This window comes from Amblyomma mixtum, chromosome 1, assembly GCF_055824585.1.
Source record: "Amblyomma mixtum isolate Tamu chromosome 1, ASM5582458v1, whole genome shotgun sequence".
Lineage (NCBI taxonomy): Eukaryota > Metazoa > Arthropoda > Arachnida > Ixodida > Ixodidae > Amblyomma > Amblyomma mixtum.
The window spans coordinates 38,208,083-38,233,626 of NC_143012.1; the positions used below are offsets into that span (position 1 = coordinate 38,208,083).

The window sequence follows — 25,544 nt, forward strand, 5'->3', positions numbered from 1 at the left end:
AGTTCTGCGGTTTCCAGGTCTTGAACCCAGGACAGCTAGCATACTCATTGGGCTGCTGTCTTATTTGTTGCGCCAGCCACAGAGCATGCTCAGTGTCCTTTAAAAATTCGAGAACCCATCCACTTGCTGTGAACAAAGGCAAAGTGTAGTTTACATAGTACGTGGCAAAAAGAATGTCGTGTGATTACCATACGAAGAGATATGCCTGCAACTGCCTGTGATCTGCCTGAGAATGTGCTGAGGTGGTTCTGCACAGCAGTTGAGAATGACACAGATTCTGGGTCAGGTGATAGACTGGTAGAACTTTCTTTTCACTCCTTGATTATCAGAACTTACTGTGTGTTTGTCAAGAGTCAGCAGACATTATGGTCTAATTTCTGCTCTGTTTCTTGACAGGATACCCAGAGTGCTGATGAGGAAATGCTCTTGGAAGAGCACCAGGATTCATACCAGGTATGAAAGCAAAAGGTTTTGGCGGTTCAAAGCACGAAGCTGTCAAAGTACAAATTACAGGTCTACTTCAGTTGCCTCTACTTCAAGGAGCTTCATACTTGCACAGTGTTGAGTTGCTCAAATCATACAACCTGGTATCTAATTCGAAGCATGGTTTGAGATAAGGCAGCACTTCAATAGCCTAGTTTTCACATGACATTTCTCATTCCTGTCTTTAGTTGGTGCACATTATTTAGTGTTTAAAATATCTTCCTTTTCTTTCATTTCTCTGCAAAGAACCTTGTTGTTGTAGTTGTTAGCCACTGCTGAAAAAGTATTGAGCTGATAACCCTATCTTTCTCACACTAGGCTGAAGCAGGATGTTCCTTGCCAGTAGGCACAGATGTGAACGATGATTCTCTTCTGGATGAGCTGGCGGCTACACAGGTAAAAATAAATCTTTCACTTTTTCTTGACTAGAGGGATTTTGAATCCTTAGAACATCTTTACAGAAGCTTTCTGCCAGTATTTGTGCTTCTTTTATGTAATTCCTATCGGGCCACAACAAAAAGAGAACATTGCGGTTTAATGTTAGAAAATTTCTAGCAGCGAGCGATGTAGAAAACATGCAAGGTTCAAATCCTTCATTTCGTGCACTGGAGGCTGACATTGTCCCAGAGCACCTTGGCCTCTGCAGTAAATTGGAATTGGTTGCTGAGCTGCTGCTAAAACAAGGAAAGAGCTCGATTAAGGGGGAAAAGGAGCACCTTTAGAGGAGACGGAATTTAATCTCGCCAAGTTACTTAGTTTCAGTGACACACACACCACTGCAATCAGGTCTGTTTGTCACGCTCACTGGATATCGTATGGGAAAGTAGTCATGAGTACAGGTATGGTAAATAACTACAAACCTGTTAGTTTCCTTCTGTCTATAGCTTTATCGATAATGTTGAAACTGCAGTTTTAAAGCCACTGATCACTAAAGTTGAAAGCAGTGGAAACATCTACGGAAAAGTCAACGGTTCTTTAAATATTCTTCAGTCATCTTTTGCTTTCATGTCCTGTTATCCCCAAGCTGTATCACAAAATAGCACTTGAAGCCCTGGTCACAGTGATGAGTAGACAGTGACATGGCCCTAACGTGCACCTCGCCGAAGCTTTCTTAATTTTATTTCAGCTAGAGTGCCAATGTCGTGCTACTTCGAGAGAGGTTCTGTGAGCAGTGATGCCCACATTAATTATGCAAAAAGCGGTTTCAGTGATTTAGAGAGTTATGTTGTCAGCGTTGCTTTAGAAGGAATATGGATAAACATAAAGGGCTTCAACAAGATGCATGTCAAGTCTATGTCACCTTCTGTGAGTCAGAGTGGGTGGAGCTTGAACTGCTCTCTTCTGATCTGATTTCGGAGTTAGGTAACATGAAAGCAAACAATTACTGAAAAATATGAAAAAATGTCTTTAAGAACTCAGAGCTGTACATGTGGAGACCTTAGCCATCAGGAGGAGCCACATGCGGCTCAGAGAGAAGTGAAGGTATGGCCACAGCCAGCAGTGCTACTGGCAGCGCCACATAATTTTGCCATGACAATAGCACGCAATAATTATGGCCGCTGCTGTACTCATTTACTCCCATCGGCCATAAGACGTGACGGCAGGAGACTAAAGTGGTCATAAAAGGCATAAAAGAGAAGTGTTTACCCATTGGCAATGCAATCGCTTAAAAGGTCATTTTCCATTGCACATTTTCTTCTCTAAATGTCAAATTTGTTTGAAAAAAAGTAATGTGTGCTAGGTCTTCAGTCGTAAAGAGTCTCAGTTAATGTGTGCTAGGTCTTCAGTCATGAAGAGTCTCAGTTCTTAACTCCAACAACGCTAAGACTACTAAAAAGGAGTAAGCTCTTCAGGGCCTGAAGTCATTCTTGACACCGACATTAGGGGATACTTTGGGGCTTGCTCGTTAAGGCGCTGTGTAGCGAACCTGCCCAGCCAGCGCATTGAGCCAATGGCGTCCCCTGTTTTCCTCTCATTGATTCCCAATAAATGGCAGAACTCTACATATACGACCCAGGGTAGATGTTTTTATCAATTTCGAATATAGTGATTCCTTGTACAACTGTACTTGCTATATGACTGCAAAGTTGAGAATTTATAAGATAATTAAACCAATTTTAGTCAACTAGCAAATGACATGGACAGCTATCCTTCCATTGAACGTATGCCAAATCTCATAAACAGATAATGAAAATTGCATGCATGTAAGGGTCACCCTGTTCTCTTAAAAAAGTTTTAAAAACGGTGTACCGTATGAACTCTTGTAAGGGCCACGTACTGTTTTAAAATTTTGGGTGTGGATTTTCAAGATGCAGCCCATATCGTAATTAAAAAAAAATATAGCCATGTTTTTTTCTCCGTTGTCTAGTCAGAAACAGGAGGCACGGCCTACCACACCCATCCCTATTGATCCGTGAATCTCGCATTCTTCGCCGAATACAGTTTAATCTCCTACATATACACCAGCCAAACTTTACCTGTACCGGCACACTTCCACACCTCAGTGCCCAAGCTGTCCACACACATATGCAGACATAGAACACTGCCTTACACAGTGCCACGTAGCCTTCCAGTCCCCCGCCTATCCTTTCCCGCCACCGTGGCCCATCTGGCTTGCCTCCTGGGACCTGAACCTGCAATGCGCACTCGTCTCCTTGGCCCAGGACCTATTGAACGCCAAACGTAAAGGCTGTTAATAAAAAGTGTCACACCATACACGGGTGCGGCCCTTGCACGAGGTTATATGGTATATGCCTGACACTCACCCTAGGATTTTATCTTTTTTGTCCACTCTTCTACTCCTACTGGGTTTTATGGAGCTCCCATGCATTATTTAAAAATTTACAACTGTCGTGCTATGCTGTTAGTGCAGCACATGCGAGATGAGTTAATGTGGAAACTTGTGTTGCTATTCCTGGCAGCAGCAACAAAAGTACCGTCCATGAAGGTAACATTCTACGCTTCCTCAGTAATTATGAAGAGAAAAGATGGGCTAAGCTACTATTGAGTGAGTGAAAAGGTGCCTGTTGGACTCATGACATTTTTTTCACCAAAGCAGGAAGAGGTACCAGTACCTTCAGCTGTGTCAAGTGATCCGGACAGCTCAGCTCCTGAAGAGGGGGGAGGTTCTGGGGTAAGCGTGTTCAGTTTCTGAAACTCTGGAATGCTTAGGTTTCATGTAGAGTACACTTGCAAGGTCACAACTTTCAGCGAAATGATAATGTAGCTAAGGATTGAGCACATTATGAACGAAAATGGTGGTAGGTTTTCTTGCTTAGTATAGTATAGTATAATACAATTAATAGAGTGGTACTTTCACTTCATAAAACTTTACGTGAAATGAAACTGTAAAGCTTTTGGTGTCAAATAGCCTTTCTGTCTTATGTGTCCACTAAATGATTACCTTCATGTTGATCCTTGTTCTTAAGTGTGTTTGTGCAATCACTAACAATTCTGACACTAACGTTGCTTGGTCTGATAGTATTACAGTTCCACTCTGTATGGCACAGTGCAGGTAAAACTGAATTTTAACAAATGTAAAGCAGTGAGAATTCCCTGTAGAAGCACCCTGTGGTTATTACACTTGTAAAAAAGGTGCACCTGCCGACGTTTTGATTCCAATAGATTTTTATACTGTACGCTCATGTGCAAGTGTGCTGTAGGGAAACTCAGCAGGGACAAATATTTTTTCCCCCAACTGATATTTGTGCAATGTCTTAATTTTAGTGCACAAGCGTTAGTACCCCCATGTCAGAAAAAAATTGTTCGTCCTGTGTTAACGGCGTCAAAAGTTTGAAGCCTCTGCTAGCATGGGTCACAGGTGGAATAGTGTGACCCAGGTAGGTGGAGGGGGCCAGGTTGCCAACCTCTGCCCTTGGCAGATTGCCTGTTTCAACCTGGGTCATACAAATGACCCAGGTTGAGATGTGCATGCAGCTGACGCATCTGTGCCCCATGAATTTCATTGTTTGTCTTGGAATTTTTTTTTAGGTCTCTGACAACTACAGAGCGGAAGAAGGTGCTCTCCCATTCGCAGGTGAAAGGACACAAGTTGCGGCCCTTGTCCTTTCCTATGTGATGCGCCACAAAATAAGTGACCAGGGCATCACAGACCTGCTGGACATGCTGAATATTATCAGCCCGGGGAAAGCCCCAAAATCCAAGTATTTTTTGCTCAAGGCTTTGGGTGCACACATCCCTGGTGCTGAGAAGCACTTCTATTGCCTTGATTGTACAGGTTACTTGGGGAGGTTGACTTCTCAGACTCGGGTTCGCTGCGAAAACTGTGAGCGGGATACTGATATGGCCTCTTGCCCTTTCTTTCTTGTGATGCCTTTGAAAGAGCAAATTGAAAAGGTCCTTGCGCAGCAGAACCTGAAGTGGCTTCCACAAGTTAAAAGAGGAGGTGTAATCAGAGATGTAGTGGATGGCATTGAACATGCCAGGCTGTCGGCTGATTTTTCAAATAATGATATTTCGCTGCTGTGGAACACTGATGGAATAAGAGTGTTTGAAAAATCAGCTTTCGACATCTGGCCCGTTCAGTGTGAAATCCTGCAACTGGACCCCACTGTGCGAAAGCAAAATATGCTTATGCCTGCCTTGTGGTTTGGTTTCTCAAAACCAAACATGACAACCCTCCTTACACCCTTTGCAAAGGAGCTACAAGAGCTTTCAGCAGGGTTTTCTTTCCTAAAGCATGGGGAACAAGTTAGAGTTAGAGTTTTTGCAGCTGCATGTTCGGTGGATGCTGTTGCTCGGTCAGCAGTGCGAAACTGTAAACAGTTTAACGGTTTTTATGGGTGTGGCTGGTGTTACCATCCCGGGGGTTCTTCATATGAATATATAGATCCTGCTCCAAAGCGCAGGAGTGCTGTGCAGCATCTTGAAGAGGCCAAGAAGGGCACGCTTTCAGAGCCTGTTAACGGAGTTAAAGGGCCTTGCCTTGCCATGACTCTTCCTCGGTTTGATGTAGTCGATGGCTTCATCCCAGACTATCAGCACTGCGCATGCCTTGGTGTCATGCGACAGCTGCTTAAACTCTGGCTGGAGAGTGAATACCATGACTGCCCTTGGTACATCGGAACCAAAGTGTCTCAGTTAAATAGCCTGTTGTTGGCTATCTCACCCCCAACAGAGATTACCCGCACCCCAAGGAGGTTTGAGGATAGAGCCTATTGGAAGGCTTCAGAGATGCGGGCCTTTCTGCTTTTTTATGGGTACACTGTACTAAAGCCAGTTCTGCCCAACCAGTTTTTTAAGCACTTTTTGCTTCTTTCTACAGCATGTATTTGCTACTTAAGGCACAGATCACTGAGCAAAACCTTTGTGAAGCAAGGGTTATGCTTGAAAAGTTTGTTTTGCAAATGGGCACTTTGTATGGCAAGGAAAACATGTCGTACAATGTTCACCAGCTGCTCCACTTGACAGATTCTGTGGAAGCTTGGGGTCCTCTCTGGGCAACATCCTGCTTTCCCTTTGAAGGACGGAACGCTGTTCTTTTAAATTACTTCTCTGGGACTCAGTGCGTTGCCGAGCAGATTATGCGTACTTTCATTTGGTGGCAGCACCTTGCTTTGTGGGCAGACAAAATTGCTATGCCGGAAGCAAAGGCATTTTTTGAAAGGATGGTTGGCCGGCAGACCATGGGTAGGACTGGAGTGGCACTTCTCGGGGGTGTAGTTGTTTATCAGCGACAGAGTGGCTCGGGTGGTAGCACCAGGCTAGAGGTAGCTCTGGAAAACCACTTGGGAGTTATCCCCACAAAAATAACTTATTACCACAGGTTTCACCACAATGGAATTCTCTGGCATTCTGAAGAATATAAAATGCCCAAGAGAGTCAACTGTGTTGCACAGCTGCAAGATGGTTCCGTTGGAATCATACAAGCTCTTGCTGTGTTTGAAGGGAACCCGTCTCACCTGCTGCCCCATTATTTGGTGCTTGTAGAAAAGCTTGAGCTGGTGCGAAGCGCTCCATTTAGGGACAGCCAGCTTGGAATTTCATTTTCAGCACTCCGAGAGGGAACGCGAGAAGGTGCCATTGTAGCGTGTAGCCCTGATGCTCTCATAAGAAAGTGTGTGGCCCTGGAGTGCACCTCTAGAAGTTTCCTTGTTGTGCCCCTTCCCAACCAAGTTGAACGGGACTAAAGCCAAAAACCATCTCTGTACTGTGCGATGCTGTGGTTGCTAGCACTGATTGCCTTGATGGTTATCACAGTGGCTACCACATCGCGCTGTGCAGTGGCGTTTTTTTACTCGCATGTGTTTCCCGCTTTATCCCCTAAAAAAATTGAAAATTGGTTTTTGAGGAAAGGAAATGGTGCATTAATTTTCTCACATATCTGAGTGTTTTGTAAGGGAAAGGACATAGGTGAGAGTGTAAACAGCAAGAGAGAAAGAGGTGCCGTAATGGAGGGCTCCAGAATAATGTCGACTGCCTGGGGATCTTTAACATGCACTGACATCGCACAGCACACCGGTGCCTTTTGAGGTTCGTCTCACGCGGCCTCCGTGGCCAGGTTCGAGCCCAGGAACTCTGACTCAGTAGCTGAGCGCCCTAACCACTGAGCCACCGCAGCAAGTATCACGTTAATGGCACGTTATTTTTTTGGCAGTACACTTCCTATACCATTTTTAAAAATTCTTTCGAATTGGAACGGTCATGCAAACACACTCATTTATCAACCTGTGTAAGGCACCCAAAAAAAAACAAGTGGTATCACAAACAATACGCTGAAATGTGGCCCCACACGGTCAGCACTTAGTCCATGTGTTCGTTCCTCATTGCTCGGCCACAGAACAGACATGTGCATCCCAATATTCGTGTTAATGGCTGCGTTTTTATTTTGTGTGCCGTAAAACTAATGCTAGCGCATTGCAGTTGCATGACTCTCGTTGTTTGCCCTTAGTTTTTTTTTTTTCTGCTGTTCAAGTGTGCTTTCTGATGTCAGTAAAACACTCATGGCTCCCAAGGCAGTCTTGCCTTGTTAATGTCCTTCCATTAAAATGGAGATCTCGACTAAAGGGCAGTTTTTTCAGATACTGATCTTTCCAAAATAGAGGCGCTTGTCAATCTGGCAACTGGGATTTTGGACTAGAGATGCATGCAATAGGAACCATTGCACCAAATCAGCATTTTTTTGTGCTATTAGAGACAGGTTCAGGCAACTCCGGTTCTATTTGCAAGCAGACCCACACATGCCGACCAGAGAGAGAAAATATGAGATAATGATCCTGAAGTGGCGCTTTTTTCGTAAAAATGTCCATTTCTGAACATCGCTTGTTGAGGCAATAGGCAGAGGAAAAAAGTTTCATACTTCCCATCTTTCTGTGTAACTTCGGTCTTGGAGTCACCTCCATTGCTGTACATGCCGACATTCAAAGGAAGCCTCATCAGTTCTTTTTTTACATGAATAGGCAATATGCCTTGCTTTTTCAATGATTCGCTGTTATGGACAACTCATATTATCAATTATTTTTGCTGAGAACAGGGCTGTGCATACTAAACAGCCGTGGCAGTATATTTATCTAGCAGAAGTTGATATATGTTCATAATATCACATACACATCATTTGTATGGATATCCTTCTGTCGTGTATGCACAACTGTCGGCATACTCGGGCATGGCAAAGATTTAAAGATAGTGGCTGAGGGTGATAAGACATTACAGATAGATGATGTATGGTTTATGAGGTTTAATGCCCCAAAGTGACTCTGGCTATGAGGGACGCTGTAGTGCAGGGCTCAGGATAATTTCAACCACCTGGAGGCTTAACGTGCATTGATATCGCACAGCTTACGGGCCTCGATGCCTCTGTCAAACTGCGACTGCCACGGCCGGGATCGAACCGGCGTCTTTCGGGTCAGCAGCCGAACACCATAACCACTGAGCCACCACGGCTGCCATTACAGATAGACAACGCAGAGAGCCAAAGCTTTTGCTCCAAGCTATGAAACTGAAACCTTTGGTTCAAATCGCTCCTGCTGGATTTTAACATGCTGGGTATTGCTTGGTTTGACGGGTTTAACGTCGCAAAGCGACTCGGGCTATGAGGGACACCTTAGTGGATGGCTTCGAATTTTCAACCACCTGGGGTTCTTAAGCGTGCACTGACACTGCACAGTACACGGGCCTCTGGAATTTCTCCTCCAAAGAAATTGCACCGCCGCGGCTGGGATCGAACCCGCGTCTTTCGGGTCAGCAGCCGAGCACCATAACCACCTAGTCACTGTGGTAGCTTGTCGATTTGTTTCTTTTGCTAATGCATATTTCTTTGCATTTTAATTGAATGCTGTTTGTAGACTGGTTACGGGATGCCCAACATATATGTTGTGCCTTCTAGAAATGTTGCCTAACTGTGTTCACTCTTATAGTGTGGGCCTCAGTGAGTGGAAATTTTGTTTCAAGCACTACAGCTGGACCCTCAAACTCAGTATTCCGATAATGGGACTATCTCTTTCCTCTCAAATTTAAAGAAAAATGACCTCCAACCTCACCAAAGCGTAATTACTACTGAAAACCTGGTTACCATTGAAATAAAATGAAGGCCCAGAAATATGGTTCTACGGGTCACTTTGGGTTTTTAGGGAGGTGCACCTGATGGTTTTTGTGCCAGCAGCTTTTCAGCATTCGCCAAAGACATCCCAAGGAAGAATAAAACTGTCAAATTCAGTTCACTGTTATTCGACGGGAAGCCGAGTCAAGCTCCTCTTGTATTCCTGTACATGATGGTATTAGACTTGTTTATAATGACTTGCAGTGATATGATGTGCTCTATTTCAATTTGATGGATTGTTGTACATTTTGTTTATGCACAGAGAAATGGCGTGGTCATGGGTAGCACTTATTGACTTGGTGTTTTTTGATATTTATCAGACTATCTTGAGATTTGTATGATATATATGTGCTAAAGAATTTTACTTTTAAGCAAATACTTGTTTGCTACTCTATGCGGTACATGTTCTTACAAAATTTTTACTGGAAGAATTGCATGTGCACAAATTTGAGCTCCCCTTGTATTTACATACACGATGCCACTAGATTTGATTTTAATGACTTTCAGTGTTATTATGTGCTGTGTTTTGATTTGTGGATTGTTTTAGCTTGTTTCCTTCCTGTACACCAAAGTGGCGTGGTCTTGAAAGTGTGTTAGTCATGGGTAATGCTTATTGAACATTATGTAATGTTTATGCTAAATAATTTCACTTTTAAGCAAATATACTTGTTTACTGCTCTCATTAGTGCACGCTCTTGGAATGGAAGATTTGCTACAAAGGAAGCTGAATGGTTTGGCAGCCAGTATCTTTCCTTCATCTTATCATTTTGTACTATAAGTGCAGTCATTTTTTATACTATTATCTGTGTACAATATTCATGTTATGAATTGCCATGTCTGTCATTTTGAAATCTGTAATAAATGTTTCACTCTTTATTGGATACTGTGGTTATTGAATAGAATTAAACAATGTTTTACAGTTCTACACAGTTATTTTACACACTGTTTTATGTGTTTAAAAGTGACTGAGCTCTGCACCAGGTGTGTCTTTTTTCTTGGTATTAGTTGGGCCCATTGACCCTCGCACACACAATTACTGCTTCGAGTTAAAGATTTAATGACCTTTAGTTAGCGGCAAGTGTTTGAGTAAAAAGTCTTAATTGCTTGGACTTCAGTTTTCAGCATATATTGCTATGAGGCTTCTGATATACTAGTCATGTGAACGAATGCGGATGAAGCGCAAACATGAAAGTGAATTGTTATATGTGAAATGCACTCTGTAGGTTATTTGTACACTTATCGTCCAATAATATGTAATGATATGTGCAGCTTGACATGGCTACATGCCCAAAGCAAAGGGCCTAGATGTTGGTTGTTGGTAGCAGAGGTTGTAGTTTAATAACATAGCCGTGAAAGAAAAAAAAACGCTTTGTGTTTCATTCTTTGTGTTTATATAAGAGGGTTTGACAAAGAGGGGACAGTTACGCTCTGCTCTAAGGTTACGACGCGATAGCGTTAATGGGTTAATGCCCATATATGCGGAATTGGTCATTTTCCCCTATACATTTATATGTCCCTGGGAGTCCTCATACCACTCAGTGGTGCAGCGGTTAAGCGATGCGCCACTGGACTGCGATGGCAGGTGCTGCCATGATAGTGCTTGCGCGACCAGTGATTAACTGCGACCTGCCACGGTGGTCAGTTTGCTCAGAATCCGATGGGCAGGTTGTGATGCCACCAAAAGGTTGCGTGACTAGGTGGCCCACCTGGGTTGCTTCTCCGAAGGTGATGTTGGTGATACCCGGCTCTACCTAGCAGAGTGAAGCTATATCACATCAAAAGCAGGTCATGGTGCTTAGAAGTGCCCAAAATTCTCACTACGAACTTGCCTTCTTGCCCTGTCATGGGTGGTAGCGGTTTGCCTGCTATAAGGTACATTTGAAGTATACTTTGGACTAATTAGTTTCATATTTATGCAAGTACATTTTAAATTCATTTCTGATGACAGCTGCAAGTGTATTCCAAATATATTTTTAAGGACTTGCCCATTTTTACACTTGGAGTATACTTTGGATGAATTAATTTCATATTTACGAAAGTACATTTTTAATTCATTGGAAATGACAGCTTTAAGTGTGCTGCAAGTATGTTTCGAGGACTGCCCATTAGGTGTATTAGAATTGAAGTATACTTTGGACAAATTAATTTCATATTTATAAAAGTACATTTTTAATTCATTTCCAATGGCAGCTGCAAGTGGGCTCCAAATATATTTTCAAGGACTGCCCATTTGTTACAATTGAAATATACTTAGGATGAATTAATTTCATATTTACAAAAGTGCATTTTTCATTCATTGCCAACATGCTCAAAGTGCATTTATATTTTTTCACATATTTAAAATGTGCTCGAAACATATTTTCAGGTGAGGTATTTTTGACAAATTTTAAAAATACATTTGAAATACTGAGCAAGAACTTTGACTAATATATTTTCTACATATTTTTAGCACATTCACGAATACAAAATATGTTTAAAATATAATATAAATACCCCGCCGTATATTTCAAACGTATTACTTTTTGCTAAGGGTTGAGCCATTACATAACGGCCACAGCCGTTCTTGCAGGCTTTGTTCAGGCATGTGGCTTTATTAAAGCGTGATAAGCGATGGCGTAAGCGCAGAACTGTTCGAAATTTACGGTCGCACAAATAGAGAAACAACAGCATGATGGCTAGAACATGATGTAGGAGACTGTAAACCAACCAAGAGCTGAAAAAAATGACAGTTTTACCACCGTTAAAACGAGTAAGACGTGGGAAAGCAGTCGTTTTCGAATTAGCTTGACCCTTGCCTAGAAATTTCCTTACATTGTTCCCAAAAAAATTCGGGGGGCACTTTGACTGTCTAAAGTGGGTAGAGGCGGAAGCGTTTTCCGCACCACCTTCGCTGTTTCTGTGGCACTGGTGGCGTCACATATAATTGAGTATTAATTATTAAGTGATGACAAATCACTGATTAATGCCTGAATACTCATTAACTGCTAATTAATGACGCTTTAGCTTCGCCTTTAAGAGTGGAACGCGACAGCGCGTTGTAGCGCTGCCAGGGAGTCCACGGAACCCCACCACCCGTTTCGGCGGATGCCTTGCCCTTTGAACGCAACGCTTTTTGAGGAAAGGAAATGGCGCAGCAATTCTCTGTCATCTCGGTGGACACCTGAACCGCACCGTAGAGGAAGGGATGAAGTGGGAGTGAAAGAAGATAGATAAAGAGGAGCCGTAATGAAGAAAATGAAAATTGTATTTGAGGAAAGGAAATTACGCAGCAACTGTCTCACAAAATTCAGGGGGGCACTTTTTTGACCTAAAGTGTGGTCACTGATGTGTGGTTAAGATGTTAAGCTTCGCCCCTAAGAGTGGAACGCGACAGCGTCTTGCAACGCTGCCAAGGAGTCCATAGAACGCCATCGCCCATTCGGTTCTACGCCTCGCTCGTCGGTAAATTGGTTTTTGAGGAAAGGAAATGTATCTGTCTCTCATTTGTCGGTGGACACCTAAACCTCGCCGGAAGGGAATGGAGGAGGATGAGAGTGAGTGAAGACACCGTATTCACTAGACGCGCCTTTGTTCATTCCGAACCATCGAGCTGGCATGGCGGAGTGGGTAGCATGCTCGTCTCTCACGCCGAAGACCGAGGTTCGATTCCTAAGCTCGACCAATTTCTTAATCGGTTTTATTTATTTATATGGCGTGACTAGTAAAGCTAATTAGGCTAATTGGGTAATTAAGCAATTAACTAAGCTCAGTCCCACTAACTTGGAGCATCACTATACGATCCCTTTAATTGGTTGGATGGTTAGTAGCCAAAGTACAATTGGCCCCGTTTGAAATTCCCGCACTGTGACGTCACGACCGTTTCGACCAATTGAAAAGCGTGACATTTTCTGTCGACAACTGCTGCTTACAACGATGAGACATTAAAGGCTTCCGACTTAAAACATTTTGTTCTAAACTTACGTACCACGTGACCTTGCCCTATTCACAATGTATCCAAGACATTTCACCGAAAAGGACACGAATCAAGATCAAAGGTCAAGGGTCAAAGGTCGAGGATTCAGAGACCCATCGGCGTTTTCAGGATTACTATTGGAGTAGTGCTTTCGCATTAAAAGAAATCACAACGTCTGGGGAGCAGCTCAGTTCCCTCTTCAAGGGTGACTGAAGGCATAGATTTATTTTGCTATAAAAAAAAACCTTTAGTTGTTATTTATGTCCTTCTATATTACAAGCCAAACCTGACAGACTCATCCGTCGAAGCTGTTTACGTTCAGGCCAGAGGATCCGTTACGCACCCTGGCCAACCCCCTGCCGTGGGTATGTGTCATTAAGCGTGAGGACATCGCTATCATTAGCTTGAGCGCGGATATGTCATACTATGTATTAGCAGAGTTATGCGCAATAGTTTTGCGAAAATATCGCTTTGCGTTCAGCGCTGCTTTTACATATGCAGCTGGCGTGTCATCAAATACATCGGGAATACAGCGGCGCAGTGGCTAGCCGTTGGCTAAACTGCCACTGAATGGACGATGCAATCTGTGAATTCAGTTCCATTGTATCCTGAAATGAAAAAGAGATATCATTCCTCTAAACTTTTTGAATTTGTCGCAGGCATTAATACCCTTGTGCAACCCAGTGTTTGAGGAACCCTGAACTCTAGTCATACAATCGTGCTACGCCACATCTTCCAGAAATGTAAACTCATGTTGGGGGAAGTGCCGTACCCCTGTAGTCGAGCGGCTGGGAGACAGTGCGACGACAGGAGCAGCAAGTTTGTGCATGATGTTGCCAAGGATTCTGTACGGCCTGTTGCGGCCCAAAACTACGTACTAAGTTGAAGGTGGATCTCAATACCCATTCCCGCTGTCGGTAAGGTGAATCTGAACTGGACAACAGAGATTACAGACTCCAAGACGTGGGGAATCGGCAAGCGCTTCTCCTTTAACTCCACTTTGTTGGAGCAGTGTGGCCTGTGGATAACCTCCCACCGCCTCCAGGAAGTGCGTCACTGGCAATGAAAGATCCTGTAAGTCCCCTGTAGGGCCCCGGTCCTAAGTCCGCCTAAGAGGGGAAGGTATACGCTGCATGCGTAACGCCGCTGTGGAGTGCAGTAGTCTTACTAAGTGCCCTCGCGCCCTGGTACTAAGGCGCCCATCTAAGATACCTTGAAAGACGCTACACCTCCCTCCACCCTCCCCGCACCCCTGCGCGACTCTTCTGTAATCTATGATGCTGAAAAGGCGATGGAGTCGCCCTCGGGTAGGGAGCTGGCTAGTGGCTGATGTACGGGAGCGCTGCATGGTGTTGCGCTCTCCGGGTCGGTAAGGAACGGGGACTAAAAACCCCGCGCCGGGACATCGTCACCCAGTGGAACAGCTGCGGGGTTTGCTATCCGAGGTGCTGAACCATCCGCCATCCCTCTCCGACAACCAGAAGTGGTTGTGACCTTGTGAAGCAACTATGGGCTCTTGGGCTTGTTCGCAGAGTTGCAGGCCAGCAGCAGGGTGGTGACTAATGCTTAGAGAGTGTTAGAGTGGGGCAAAGAAAGTTAATATGAAGAAAAAACTGATAGTCCCTTTGTCAACCAGCGCATATTAAGGGTTCAATCTCCGAAAAACTCTCATCGCCATCGATTTGTGACATCACGTGGCAGTTGCTATGAGTGGCAAGTGTTTCGCTTCTTTGAATGCGTAAGCAATACTACCCTCACTTTCTCAAACCCTGCCCATCTGTTGCGTTATTCTGCCGCCCTTCGGAATCCTCCACCCACCAACGTGCCATAGTTGCCCTCCACTCAGGCTCACCGCCCAGAAGCAACCCATGTCCTCCAACAAACAACCCACCTCCACGTTACAAAGCATCTCAACCACCGCAAACCAGCCACCTCCTCCCTCCAGACTCCTACACCACCGAAAAGCCCACGCTGCGCTGGAACTGAAATCGACGGCGAAACACAATTCAGTGCCGCAATAGCAAGGCGACCAATGTAGAAATCAAATTCACAACCAATACTGCTAAAGCAAATTGGTCACATCACCTCGTACGATCGCACAGACTTTCTTTGAGTATTACGAAACTGAAAAACCATGATCAGTAAGAGGGACAGCTAGCTCAAAAGTGGGGAACCAAAAACTATCTCGGCCCTAGCCGTCACACAGGAATTGGACAATTTTAGCACAGCGTAGCGTCCAGTAGCGCTTCTGTACGCAATGCCGTTGAGACGCGCCGACTTATGTCTCGTTGACAATAGTTATGGTGCACTAAGGTTACTGCTTCGACCAAAAAATTCTAAGTGCACGCGATCTGTCTAGTAACAAGAACTCAAGGCTTTTCATCGGCGCTGCAAAGAGATCATACACGTTTCTGCTTATACAATGTTGACATCCAAATAATTACCGAAAAGAAGATGAACCGTAACCAATATGACGAACACTTCTGAGAGTTTGAAAGCAATATAAACTCAACAACATAGCAATTGATATAAGTGATATTACACCAATATGTGGTTACGTTACGGTATACGAGCGCAAAACCTAACTTGCACACCGCAGAACGTCGCTTCAGCTTGTTTTATGTGACAACCCCTTCCTAATTCAAATGACAATAACAGTTTCATCAATATTCCAATGCTTCATTCTGTCAACGTGTATTAGGCAAGATCCTTTCATTTCCATCATAATTTCAAAACAAGTTTTCGTAGGCTGTAGTTCCTTTCCAGCTTCTTCATGTTTTTTTTTAATTGCAGAACTCCAATGTGCAGAACGAAAGCGTAATTTCCTGACTGTAGAGAACAATAGACTTCTTTCTGCAGGTACCCCAGCTAGATGAAAATTGTTCCTACGCGCAAATTCTGGCGTGGATAGCGCATAACAATTGGATGCATCAAATGCTCAAGCTGCGACTGCCGTACGACAAGGACGGGTAAGTGGTTACTTCCCTTCTCGCGCAAGATTCCTTTGCCTGGTCACAGAGAAAAAAAATCCGGTCCACCCAAGCACAGTGAATTAAAACAATAATCAAACCTTTTTGCTTAACGTGATGCCTTGCCAATTAATCTAATCACTGACTGCCACAGTGTTAAGTGCGTGACGGGTTAACGTGCCGGCAATAAAGCTAGCCCTAAGTCATGTACTGTTGGGGGCAGGAGTATACGGGACGCGAAGCACTGGGTGAATTGCATCCGGGCGCCGCCTGGTGGCCCGACTGCCTGCGGTCGTGAGTGTACGTAGAATTTCCATTTCGCGTACCTTCTTGTCTGGAAGCCTCTTATTTGATTTCCTTGCACATGGAGCACGAAGCAACCCAGAGGACGAGTCTAGAAATCAGTGTGCCTTAAGGTGGTTCAGTGGCTATGGCGCTCGGCTCCTGAGCCGCAGTTCAAGCGTTGGAACCCGGCTGCAGCAGCCGCGTTTTGATGGAGACGAACCGCAAAAAGGCGACCGAGTGCTGTGCGATGTCTGTGTATATTGTCACCGACAAACGGGTGAAGAAATAGCTCAGGTTCTAATTAGACGAGGTGGGCGTACCCCCGGAGGACGCCGTCTTCCGTTTTCCCGACGAGGGGACGCACCTCTGAACTGGCCAGAGGTCGATGGGCGGCCGGGCGAAGAGAACCGCCTTGGGGATGGCGATCTGGACTGGCGCCGCTGCGGGGTCGAGGACTGCACGTTATCAGCCAGGTACAGCTCGATATCCCGTGGCCTTTCACCGTAGCGCGGTCGAGGTGCGTCAGGTGAAAACCCTCTTAAACCCATTCTGCGGTAGGGGCAGTGGCGGAGGATGTGCCCGGGCTCCCCGCAGTGGTAACAGAGCGGCCGATTGTTTGGCGTACGCCACACGTGCGCTTTGCTCATGCGGGGCCTGTACTCCTGCGGCACAGATGGTACTGCTGCGCTCGGGTACTGCAGTGGTGGCACTGGCATGGGAACGACGGGGGAAAAGGCTTGCATCGCTGGCCCAGGACTTCGTAGTGCCTCGCTGTACGTCATAGCAGAGGGCGTCGGGTGTGGAGCTGGGGGCGGCTGCACAGCTCGTCGGATTTCGTCACGGACTACGTCCGTTACGGCAGCGACACTGGCCTGTGGAGCTTCCAAGCGAAGTTTCGCCAATTCCTCGCGCACAACGCTTCTTACAAGCTCCCGAAGCTCCTCGGCGGGCAGCGACGTAGGCGTGTACTGGGAAGCGGCTGCTACAGTAGCCTCACGTCCGTAGTGCGCGCCCCGTTCCTGCAGAGAGCGCTCAATACTCGTTGCCTCCCTTGTGAAGTCGGCCACTGTTCTTGGCGGGTCACGGACAAGTCCGGCAAATAGCTGTTCTTTTACGCCGCGCATTAAGTGGCGCACCTTCTTCGCCTCTGGCATAGCAGGGTCGGCCCGATTGAATAGACGCGTCATATCCTCGACGAACATCGCGACGCTCTCGTTGGACTGCTGGGACCTCGAGTGCAGAGCGCGTTCAGCCTTTTCTTTTCGTTCGCTGGTGGTAAACGTCGCTAGGAGTTCTCGACGAAACTCTTCCCAGGTGGTAAAGGAGGCTTCGTGATTTTCATACCATGTTTTGGCTGAGTCCTGCAGCGCAAAGTAGACATTGCGCAATTTGCGCTCGCCGTCCCATTCGTTGAAGCCCGCCACTCGGTCAAAGCTGGTCAACCAGTCTTCTACGTCCTCGAACCTGTCCCCGTGGAACGGCGGCGGCGTCCGAGGTGCGTGAAGGACGAATGGCGGGGCATTCCCGGAATGCTGAGTCGTCTGGCTAGCCACGGTTGAGGTCATTGCTCTTACCGCCCTTACCGGCGCGGTCAGTTGGCTGAACTCCGGTTGTAGGCCTCGCAGACGGCGGCTCGCTTTGTGGACGGGTGTTGTGTCCACGCGTGGAGAACAGGTGTCGAGAGTGTCCTCGCAATCCGAGTACATGGGACGTTACCCAGCGGCTCCACCAAATATGTCACCGACAAACGGGTGAAGAAATAGCTCAGGTTCTAATTAGACGAGGTGGGCGTGCCAGCCAGCAGGCAGCTAGAGCGAGGAAGACGACGATCTTCGATCACCTCGAATGCCCAAGGCTTGGCAAGTCCCTGCTTAAACAGTTCGGCCGCGGTACGGCGCCACTGATTGGTCGGACGGTGGCAATATTAAAGATCCCCAGATGGTCGAAATTATTCAGGATCCCTCCACTACGGAACTTCTTTCTCTCTTTCTTCTTTCACTCTAACCTTCCTCCCTTCCCTTACGGCGCGGTTTGTGTGTCCACCGAGATGTGAGACAATTACTGCGCAATTTTCTTTTCCACAAAAACCATTCTTTTGTTTCTCAAGGTGTGAGCCGCTATTTTTAAGAGGTCGCTAAAGACATCCCAGACATAAAACAGTTCCTCCTTTGATACTCGTTAGCGTAAACAGGCATGCTATCTGCAAACAAGGAGGATTTGTTTGTAAATTAAAGAGCACTGGTGACCGTGCACCATGGAAATGCGCGGCGCACGCGTGTGTCTGATATCGCTAGCGACAAAAGCGCCACAAAAGGAAATCATTACGTCTGGCCGCGCGCCGCTGCAAGCTGCCGCAGAATTGTTTCGCGTGAAGAATTCGGACAGCCACAGACGAGCACACAACATGCAGTTTCGATAGTACAGTGTCGAGCCAACAGTTGTCGCAGTGACACATTACAGACACAACAGACACCGATGACACAGCGACAGGCGATAGTTGTAGGCTCCCTATTTCAGAGGGCGCTGCGAGCTCTGGGTATAGCACACTGAAAAACACGTGTTAAGTGACGCCGCCCACACTTCTGCTCTTGGCGTCTCTTTTTTGCTTTTTTTTGCATTCCGAAATGCTTGCTTTTCTTTCTCACCGCAGTTGGATCGTCGGACCTGCTGTCGTGAACGCCTTTTACAACCCAGTCAACAACGAAATGGGTAAGAACACTTAACGTTTTACACTGACACCTGTGGGATATCTCTGAGTTTCGATGCATGTATGAATGTTACGAACGTCCCGTTTGAAACGTAGTGGTGAATGGTGCCACCATGCTCGGTATTTTTTTATATATATATATATATATATATATATATATATATATATATATATATATATATATATATTTCTCTCACCAACCTGTCAAGTTTAACTGCATTATCTATAAATTCGCCATCTTTCGCCGCATGCAAAATTTATTGGCTTCTAAGTTTTCTCTTTTTTAATCTATAACTTGTATACTTACATCACCTTCCCTGCTTTTGAGCCAACCATCTTCCAATCGCTTTTTTCTGACGTCTATCACAAATTCACTCAGATTACATTCGTTGATTTTAAAGCCTGGGATCTCAGGGACAGCGGCTGTGCCTGTGTCGACAAATGGATGGATACTGTCACATTCTAGTAAAATACATATGTACAGATTTACCACTCTCTGCATATGTCATCTTCTTGGCTAAATTTATTCTTGTAGCATCGTGTTTTAAGACGTCCTGATCTCGCTTAAAAGGGTAGGGCTGTGTCTATTGAGTTGTCATTGAAAGATTTCCTCTTGGTTTGCCTTTTCCATTTTCTATGCAGGACTAGAGACTGCTTTCTTTCCATTGGGTTGATCCTGTTCTGTCCCTCTGTGTCCTTTACCAGCCATTTAAAGCTTTCTATTCCTCCCTCCTATTTTGCTTCGTACTTACTGTTTAGTTTCCTATTCCTTTTCCGCCACCGTGAGGGAACGCTCTTTCTACAGAAGTATTTGAATAACTTAGTTGCCCGCCTGTTATCGTCCAATTTCCTTGGACATTCTTTCTGGAATAGTTTGCTCTGAGCTTCCCGTGCTTCCAATGACGCATATCTCATGTCACCCTGCACTGCCTCATTTGTGATCGGATTGTGGGCACCTAATGCTAATCTGTCAGCATCTCGCTGATTTAATGCTAGCCCCGCAATTCCAGAAGTATACCCTGACACCATTATTCCTTTTCAAATGCCTCTCAGTACTTCATATACATTGTAACACCTTTCTCTCCCTCTTCCTCCTTTATCTCACGGCGCGGTCGAGGTGTCCACCAAGAATTGAGGCAGTTACTGCGTCACGAATGCCCCAAATTCACGTACACTTTAGTCAATTCACGTCGTTTTTCTTCGCTAGATAATTATCTGACATTTTCATCTACAAAGAACCACCGCGTCCTAAACATTTAGCCCTTTGAAGCCCGCATTAACTTCTTTAAGTACAGCTTTTTCCTTGATACCATTGATGCTTGGAATTCGTTAGCAGGCAGCATCCGTTCATTACCATGAAAAGAATTCTTACACGCCTGTTCCTAATGATGTATGATTGATTCCATTACATCTTTGTATTATTATTTGTATTGTTTTTTTTTGCATTCTACCCTACTGCTATAATAGCCTCTCTAGAAGCTGCAGTATGTATAAATAAAGTAAATATAATTGCGTTTCCTCAAAATAATTTTTTTTGGGAGGGGGGGGGGGAATGGAGCCGATCCTCTTCAAAAAACGTTCTTATCTTGCCTTCATCTGCCGTACTCAAACTTGGGAAAACGACGGGTCGTGCTCCATCTTGAAGGTTCGCATGGGGGTTACTGAGAAAGGATTTACATTACATTTGTTGATCGTAACCTCATCGGCTCCTCACGTCCTCTTCTCGTTCGATTACAAAGATTAGATTAAAAAATTCACAGTGGCTTCTAATTTCTTTGTTTGTTAGCAATACGATAGCAATAGTAGCTCCTGATATTTTTACCTGTAAGTGACGTCACTTCCCTACAGCCAATGGGAAATCTCTGGTCTGGTGACGTCAGGCATAGACGAGCAGCCTTGTCCTCCCAAGCCCCCCTAATCACTTCCGTCAAAGCCATCAACGGCTTCGAGTACTGTCACATTGCCTGTGTATAGTGGGATTAGATGTCCCTGTGTTTTTTACTCTTCGTATAAGAACCAAAAGCAGCTGCTACAAACTGGACGGGAAGGCAGGCACACGGCGCACAATGAACTGGAGAAATAAGACATTTGCACCATTCACCTTGCAGTGTACCCTTCAGGAATTCTTCAAGGCGTCTTCTACCAGCACGGACTGCCGCGGTGAGCCACAGGATTCTTTCAGTTATTAATAACCTTAAGACTTAGCTTACGCTCTGTAACAAAATGTGTCACTATTCTGCTGAAACTAGATTTAGTTTATCCCCCTCAACAGCGCAGTGACTGTAGCAAGGACTGCATGATAGCAAAATGTTCTTATTTGGAGTTGTCAGCCGTACATTTCCGCGCAATAGTTTGTTCAAGTGCAAAACAGCAAGAAGAAAAACAATATTTCTCCATAGACTTTAGGTATACGTTAAAGCTTCCTCATCGAGTCCATGCTGCACCTTTTTAGTGGTGCTGGACAAATTTCGTATTCTTTAAAGCTATATTTACAATTTTGATTATTGCCGATTATTTATCGAAGATGAAGCTGGGCGGAACGAAAAAATACTACCTGCTACGTTATACAGCTTCTAACCATTCATCCAGTTCATTTCAGTTCAGAATATTGATTCATTTTAGCTGAAACAACTTACAAGTATACGCGATGAAGCAAATGCTCATGGTTGCATTTCGCTGCGCTCCTCGTTTCATTTGGTGCAACTGAAGTGCAGCATCTCTGTCACGCGGCAGGAAGTTCTGTTGTCGCTGTACCGTGTCTTCTGGCTTCTGTAGTGACTATAGAGTTTCTGTAGTCCCAACAGAACGTTCTGTTGTCTGTAGCGTGTCTTCTGTCTTTTGTCGTCACTACAGAGCTTGTGTAGCCTCACCGAAACGTTGTGTTGCCGCAGCAGAAGGTCCTGTTGTCAAGACAGAAATCTTTAAAGGGACACTGAGGAGAGCTCTATTAATATTTTTTTTATACCAAAATCCGATAGTTCGGCATTTCATGGCTTTGTTGCCACTTGGCCGGCAGCGAAAGATGCCTTTACTTCTAAGAAATTTGGATTCGAAGTTGAAAAAGTTTTTCCCGCCGCTCTGATTCAAACTTGGGATTCTCCTATGACGACACAAGAATAAGCGACGTGAAACATGACGTGGACATGACGTAACGCAGACTCCGTGATTTCTGGCAGCCAGCAGTGCGGCCCAGCAGCAGCCGAAAAGAAAGCTACTGCCGGCCGCACGTTGAAGGCATCTATCGGCTATTGCGGCCGTCGCTTCGTTTACGTTTGCACCGGCGTTTTGCCAGCGTTACAATGGATCCCGTTCTCGAAGTCTTCAACGAAGTTCTCGCAAATAGACACCTTTAGCATACCGTGTACCTTGTTACCGTTAGCGGAATACCGGGAGCCCGCATACCGCTGTGAGCAGACGCTGATTGGTCCCGGCGCTGCAGGAGCGCGCCTAGCTGTCGGGTACGTGGCGCCATCTGGCGACGTCAAGAAGATTTGCGCATGCATTTGCTGCGCCTCAGTGATTAATGGCTTCTCGTGTCGTAGTGTTGCTAGAACTATTGGTTCTAGCAACACTGTTTTGTCCTATGACGTCATGAAGCTTGTACTTGCGAGTTTGGCCTGTGGCGGCGATACCTGTATTTTGGTTCTTGCTCTTTTCTACGTTACAAGAGCTTTGTTGTCAGTATGAATGGCGTTTTTGTAATCAGGAGCTGGTATCCTGTCGATGCAAGTCAACTTCAATTTCTCCTCAGTGTCCCTTTAATAAGGACGGAAAACTGGGCGAGTTGATGAGGATTCATACTTTTAAATGCGCAAAAAAACACGGACCCAAGGTAGAAGGCACGACACGAGCGCAGACTATCAACTAAATTTTTATTTCAGGAAACAGGTGCTTATAAAAGCTCGAAATAACCCAGGGCACAGACGTATAAAAACAAGCGCAACACAATCACAAACTTTGGCGCGTGTACTGTCCATTCATTCATACAAAACAAAACCCCAAAACAAGGAACAAAACAAACAGGTAGCATCCGGTCAGGCCAACGTTCCGTACTGCCTACTTGTGCTAAGATCATTGCCTAGGAAAGGTATCTCCTCATCTAGCAGGCCGACGTGTGCGTGTTCTTTTGCGCAGTTAAAAACAGAAATCTTTGTAGCGCTACATAGATTTTTGTACCTTGTTTCCGTGTTTTTTTGCGCAGTTAAAAGCAGAAGTCTTTGTAGCGCTGCATAGATTTTTGTCTCGCCTCAGACACTTCGGCTGCGTAACAATTTTTCTCCCCCTTTCTAATGGCACACGTACTCACTAGCATACTGTCGTAAGGCAACGCATATACTGCGTTCGCCTTCGTTCGCCAAGAAGCAACGTGGTTTTGGGGCCAAAGGGTTGCGCGCTCGCCACGCAATCTGAAAGTTCTGGGTTCAATTCGAGTATATTCGGAAGAAATTTTGTTCTTCTTGATACCGCAGTGACGCCGTCTAATATTTTTGGGGCCACTGCAGCTGGTTAACGCCGACGTCGGGTTTCGTTGCCGATAAGCTGTGTAATGCTTTCTTATTAAAACACTTTCAAAATCATTGACTGGGTGCCCTGAGGATAGATCTCAGTAAATGGTGACGCGTATGTGAAGAGTGCCTTCATTTCGCCCACAGCTCACTCAACCTTGGAGCCATCGGCATGGTGGTTGGGCACGAAATGACACACGGCTTTGACGACACGGGTGAGTGGTGTGAGAAAGACCACTGAGAACTTTCTCGCGTGGTTCTCTCATTTGATTAAAGGTTAAGTATGTCATACCTATAGCTCGTCCAATGGAACTTGAAGAAAAAATAAAAACTGCTCTAGCGAATCCATTATCAATGGTGCATATCATGCGCAGTTTTGCCTTTCGTCTAATTTAATTTGCCTGGATCTCGCGAAGTGAAACACCTAGGCGCATTATGACGTTTGACATGAAAACAAACTTTGTGCAATCCCATTTACTGTAACCATCTCATAGTGTGCCTACGCGGATTCAGTGCTGTTAACAGACACATTTAGCATACCGTGTAGCTTGTTACCGTTGCCGGAGTACTGAAGCCCGCGCGCAGCCAAAGCATTTTCTAATGGACTTCACGGCGCCAGATGGCGCCAGGTACCGGGCAGCTGCGCGCGCTCCTGCAACATCGGGACCTATCGGCACGTGCTCTCCGGGAGTGGGGAGGAAGGGGGGGGGGCGACTTTCGGCACTTCGATAACAGTAATGGTAACACGGTACATGGTATGCTAAAGGTGTCTAATGAAGGGTTTGACCTGAATCTGACATGTGATTCTAAGCGAAACACACAGCAAAGATGTCCACTATGTATTCGAAATATATTCAGTTATGATCATTTGAGGTTCGTTAACGTCAATAGCTCTGACTTATGCTCATTTCTCACCCGCCCCTGAAGGAAGCCAATTTGACGCTGAAGGTGAACTGAAACAGTGGTGGACAGACTCTACCCGCGAACATTTTGAGGAGAAAGCTATGTGCTTCGAATACCAGTACGGAAACATCACCGATGAAGTAGCCAACATGTCGGTGAGTGTTCGCAACATTTGATGTCCGTTCACGTCCATGACCTACACTGCACATGTATTCTGAAGGGAGGCATGCAGAAGAGTGCGATGTGGAGTAGTTGGTATACGACATTCGCCAACATAAACTCCGCAAAGGACGGGACACAGAAACGAAGCACACGGGGCTGCACGCAAACCCATGCCTCTTGATTTTGGTAACGGCTTATAGTCAACTAACCTAAAGAAAGAGGGGCTCTAGACTGGAGAATAGCACAGCGTGCCACAACCGCTTCCTGTGACGTCTGGTATCTCATGTATATACACAAGTAAACATCGGGTGCGTGCGTGCACTCAGCACATATCAGTTCAAGCTTCTGTTCATTGTGTAAGACCATAACTCCATATCGATTGGTGGTACAACATTTTACAGTACAAGTTTAGACTGTAGGTTTAAACTCTAAATTATAAGCTCTAAACTCTAAAAGCATGCAGAAGAGCGCTGTAGGGCTAGTTGGTATACGACATTCTTCAACATAAAAATTGCTCAAAGAACGCGACACAGAAACGAAGCTCAACGGAGTGCCCACATCCCGTGGTTTCTGTGTCCCGTATTTTGCGTAGTTTTTTTTTCTATATTTAAAGAAGGCTCGTGGAGTGGAAATAAACCTCTGGTTGTAGTTTAGGGTTACCGACGCCTAAGCTAAAGAAATAGGACCTCTGGTGGGAGAAATATAACACACAACGCCACAACCGCTTCCTGCGGCGACCGATGTCTGATGTCTGTACACGAGTAAACACGGCACGCATGCGTCTATACAGTGAGAGCATATGCGTTCAAGCTTCTGCTCATCATGCGACAGCATAGGTCTTTTAATGATTATTATCCCAGCTCAATTGGTGCTACATTTTACAGGACAAGCATAGGCGGTACGCCCCGCCTCAGTGGCTCAGTGGTTACGGCGCTCGGCTGCTGGCCCGAAAGAAGCGGGTTCGATCCCGGCCGCGGCGGCTGAATTTCGATGGAGGCGAAATTCCAGAGGCCCGTGTACT

The 25,544-nt window shown here is 45.4% G+C and overlaps 2 protein-coding genes across 4 annotated transcripts in view; both read left to right on the plus strand.

Moving 5' to 3' along the window:
- LOC149366063 (membrane metallo-endopeptidase-like 1) overlaps positions 1-25,544 on the plus strand; it is a 125,689-nt gene that overhangs the window by 94,048 nt on the left and 6,097 nt on the right. For 2 of the 3 annotated variants that reach the window (XM_089548157.1, XM_089548147.1), the window contains 5 exons: positions 15,852-15,961; positions 18,897-18,955; positions 21,062-21,113; positions 23,606-23,673; positions 24,386-24,516. In XM_089548157.1, coding sequence (XP_089404283.1) covers positions 15,852-15,961; positions 18,897-18,955; positions 21,062-21,113; positions 23,606-23,673; positions 24,386-24,516 — 420 coding nt within the window. Of the gene's footprint in view, positions 1-15,851; positions 15,962-17,928; positions 17,932-18,896; positions 18,956-21,061; positions 21,114-23,605; positions 23,674-24,385; positions 24,517-25,544 lie in introns of all 3 variants that reach the window. The other variant, XM_089548165.1, reaches the window with a different exon arrangement.
- Positions 4,555-14,555, plus strand: LOC149366066 (uncharacterized). Its single transcript, XM_089583635.1, has 2 exons — positions 4,555-5,702; positions 14,525-14,555. Exons 1-2 carry the CDS (start codon positions 4,561-4,563, stop codon positions 14,553-14,555), a joined length of 1,173 nt encoding a protein of 390 aa, XP_089439761.1. The 5' UTR covers positions 4,555-4,560.

Bases quoted from the DNA above. Each gene is read 5' to 3' on its own strand.
- LOC149366066 (XM_089583635.1), top strand. From the start codon at position 4,561: ATGCGCCACAAAATAAGTGACCAGGGCATCACAGACCTGCTGGACATG. The intron at 5,703-14,524 runs GTACACTGTACT...GCTTGTTCGCAG, and splicing joins GCCTTTCTGCTTTTTTATGG to AGTTGCAGGCCAGCAGCAGG.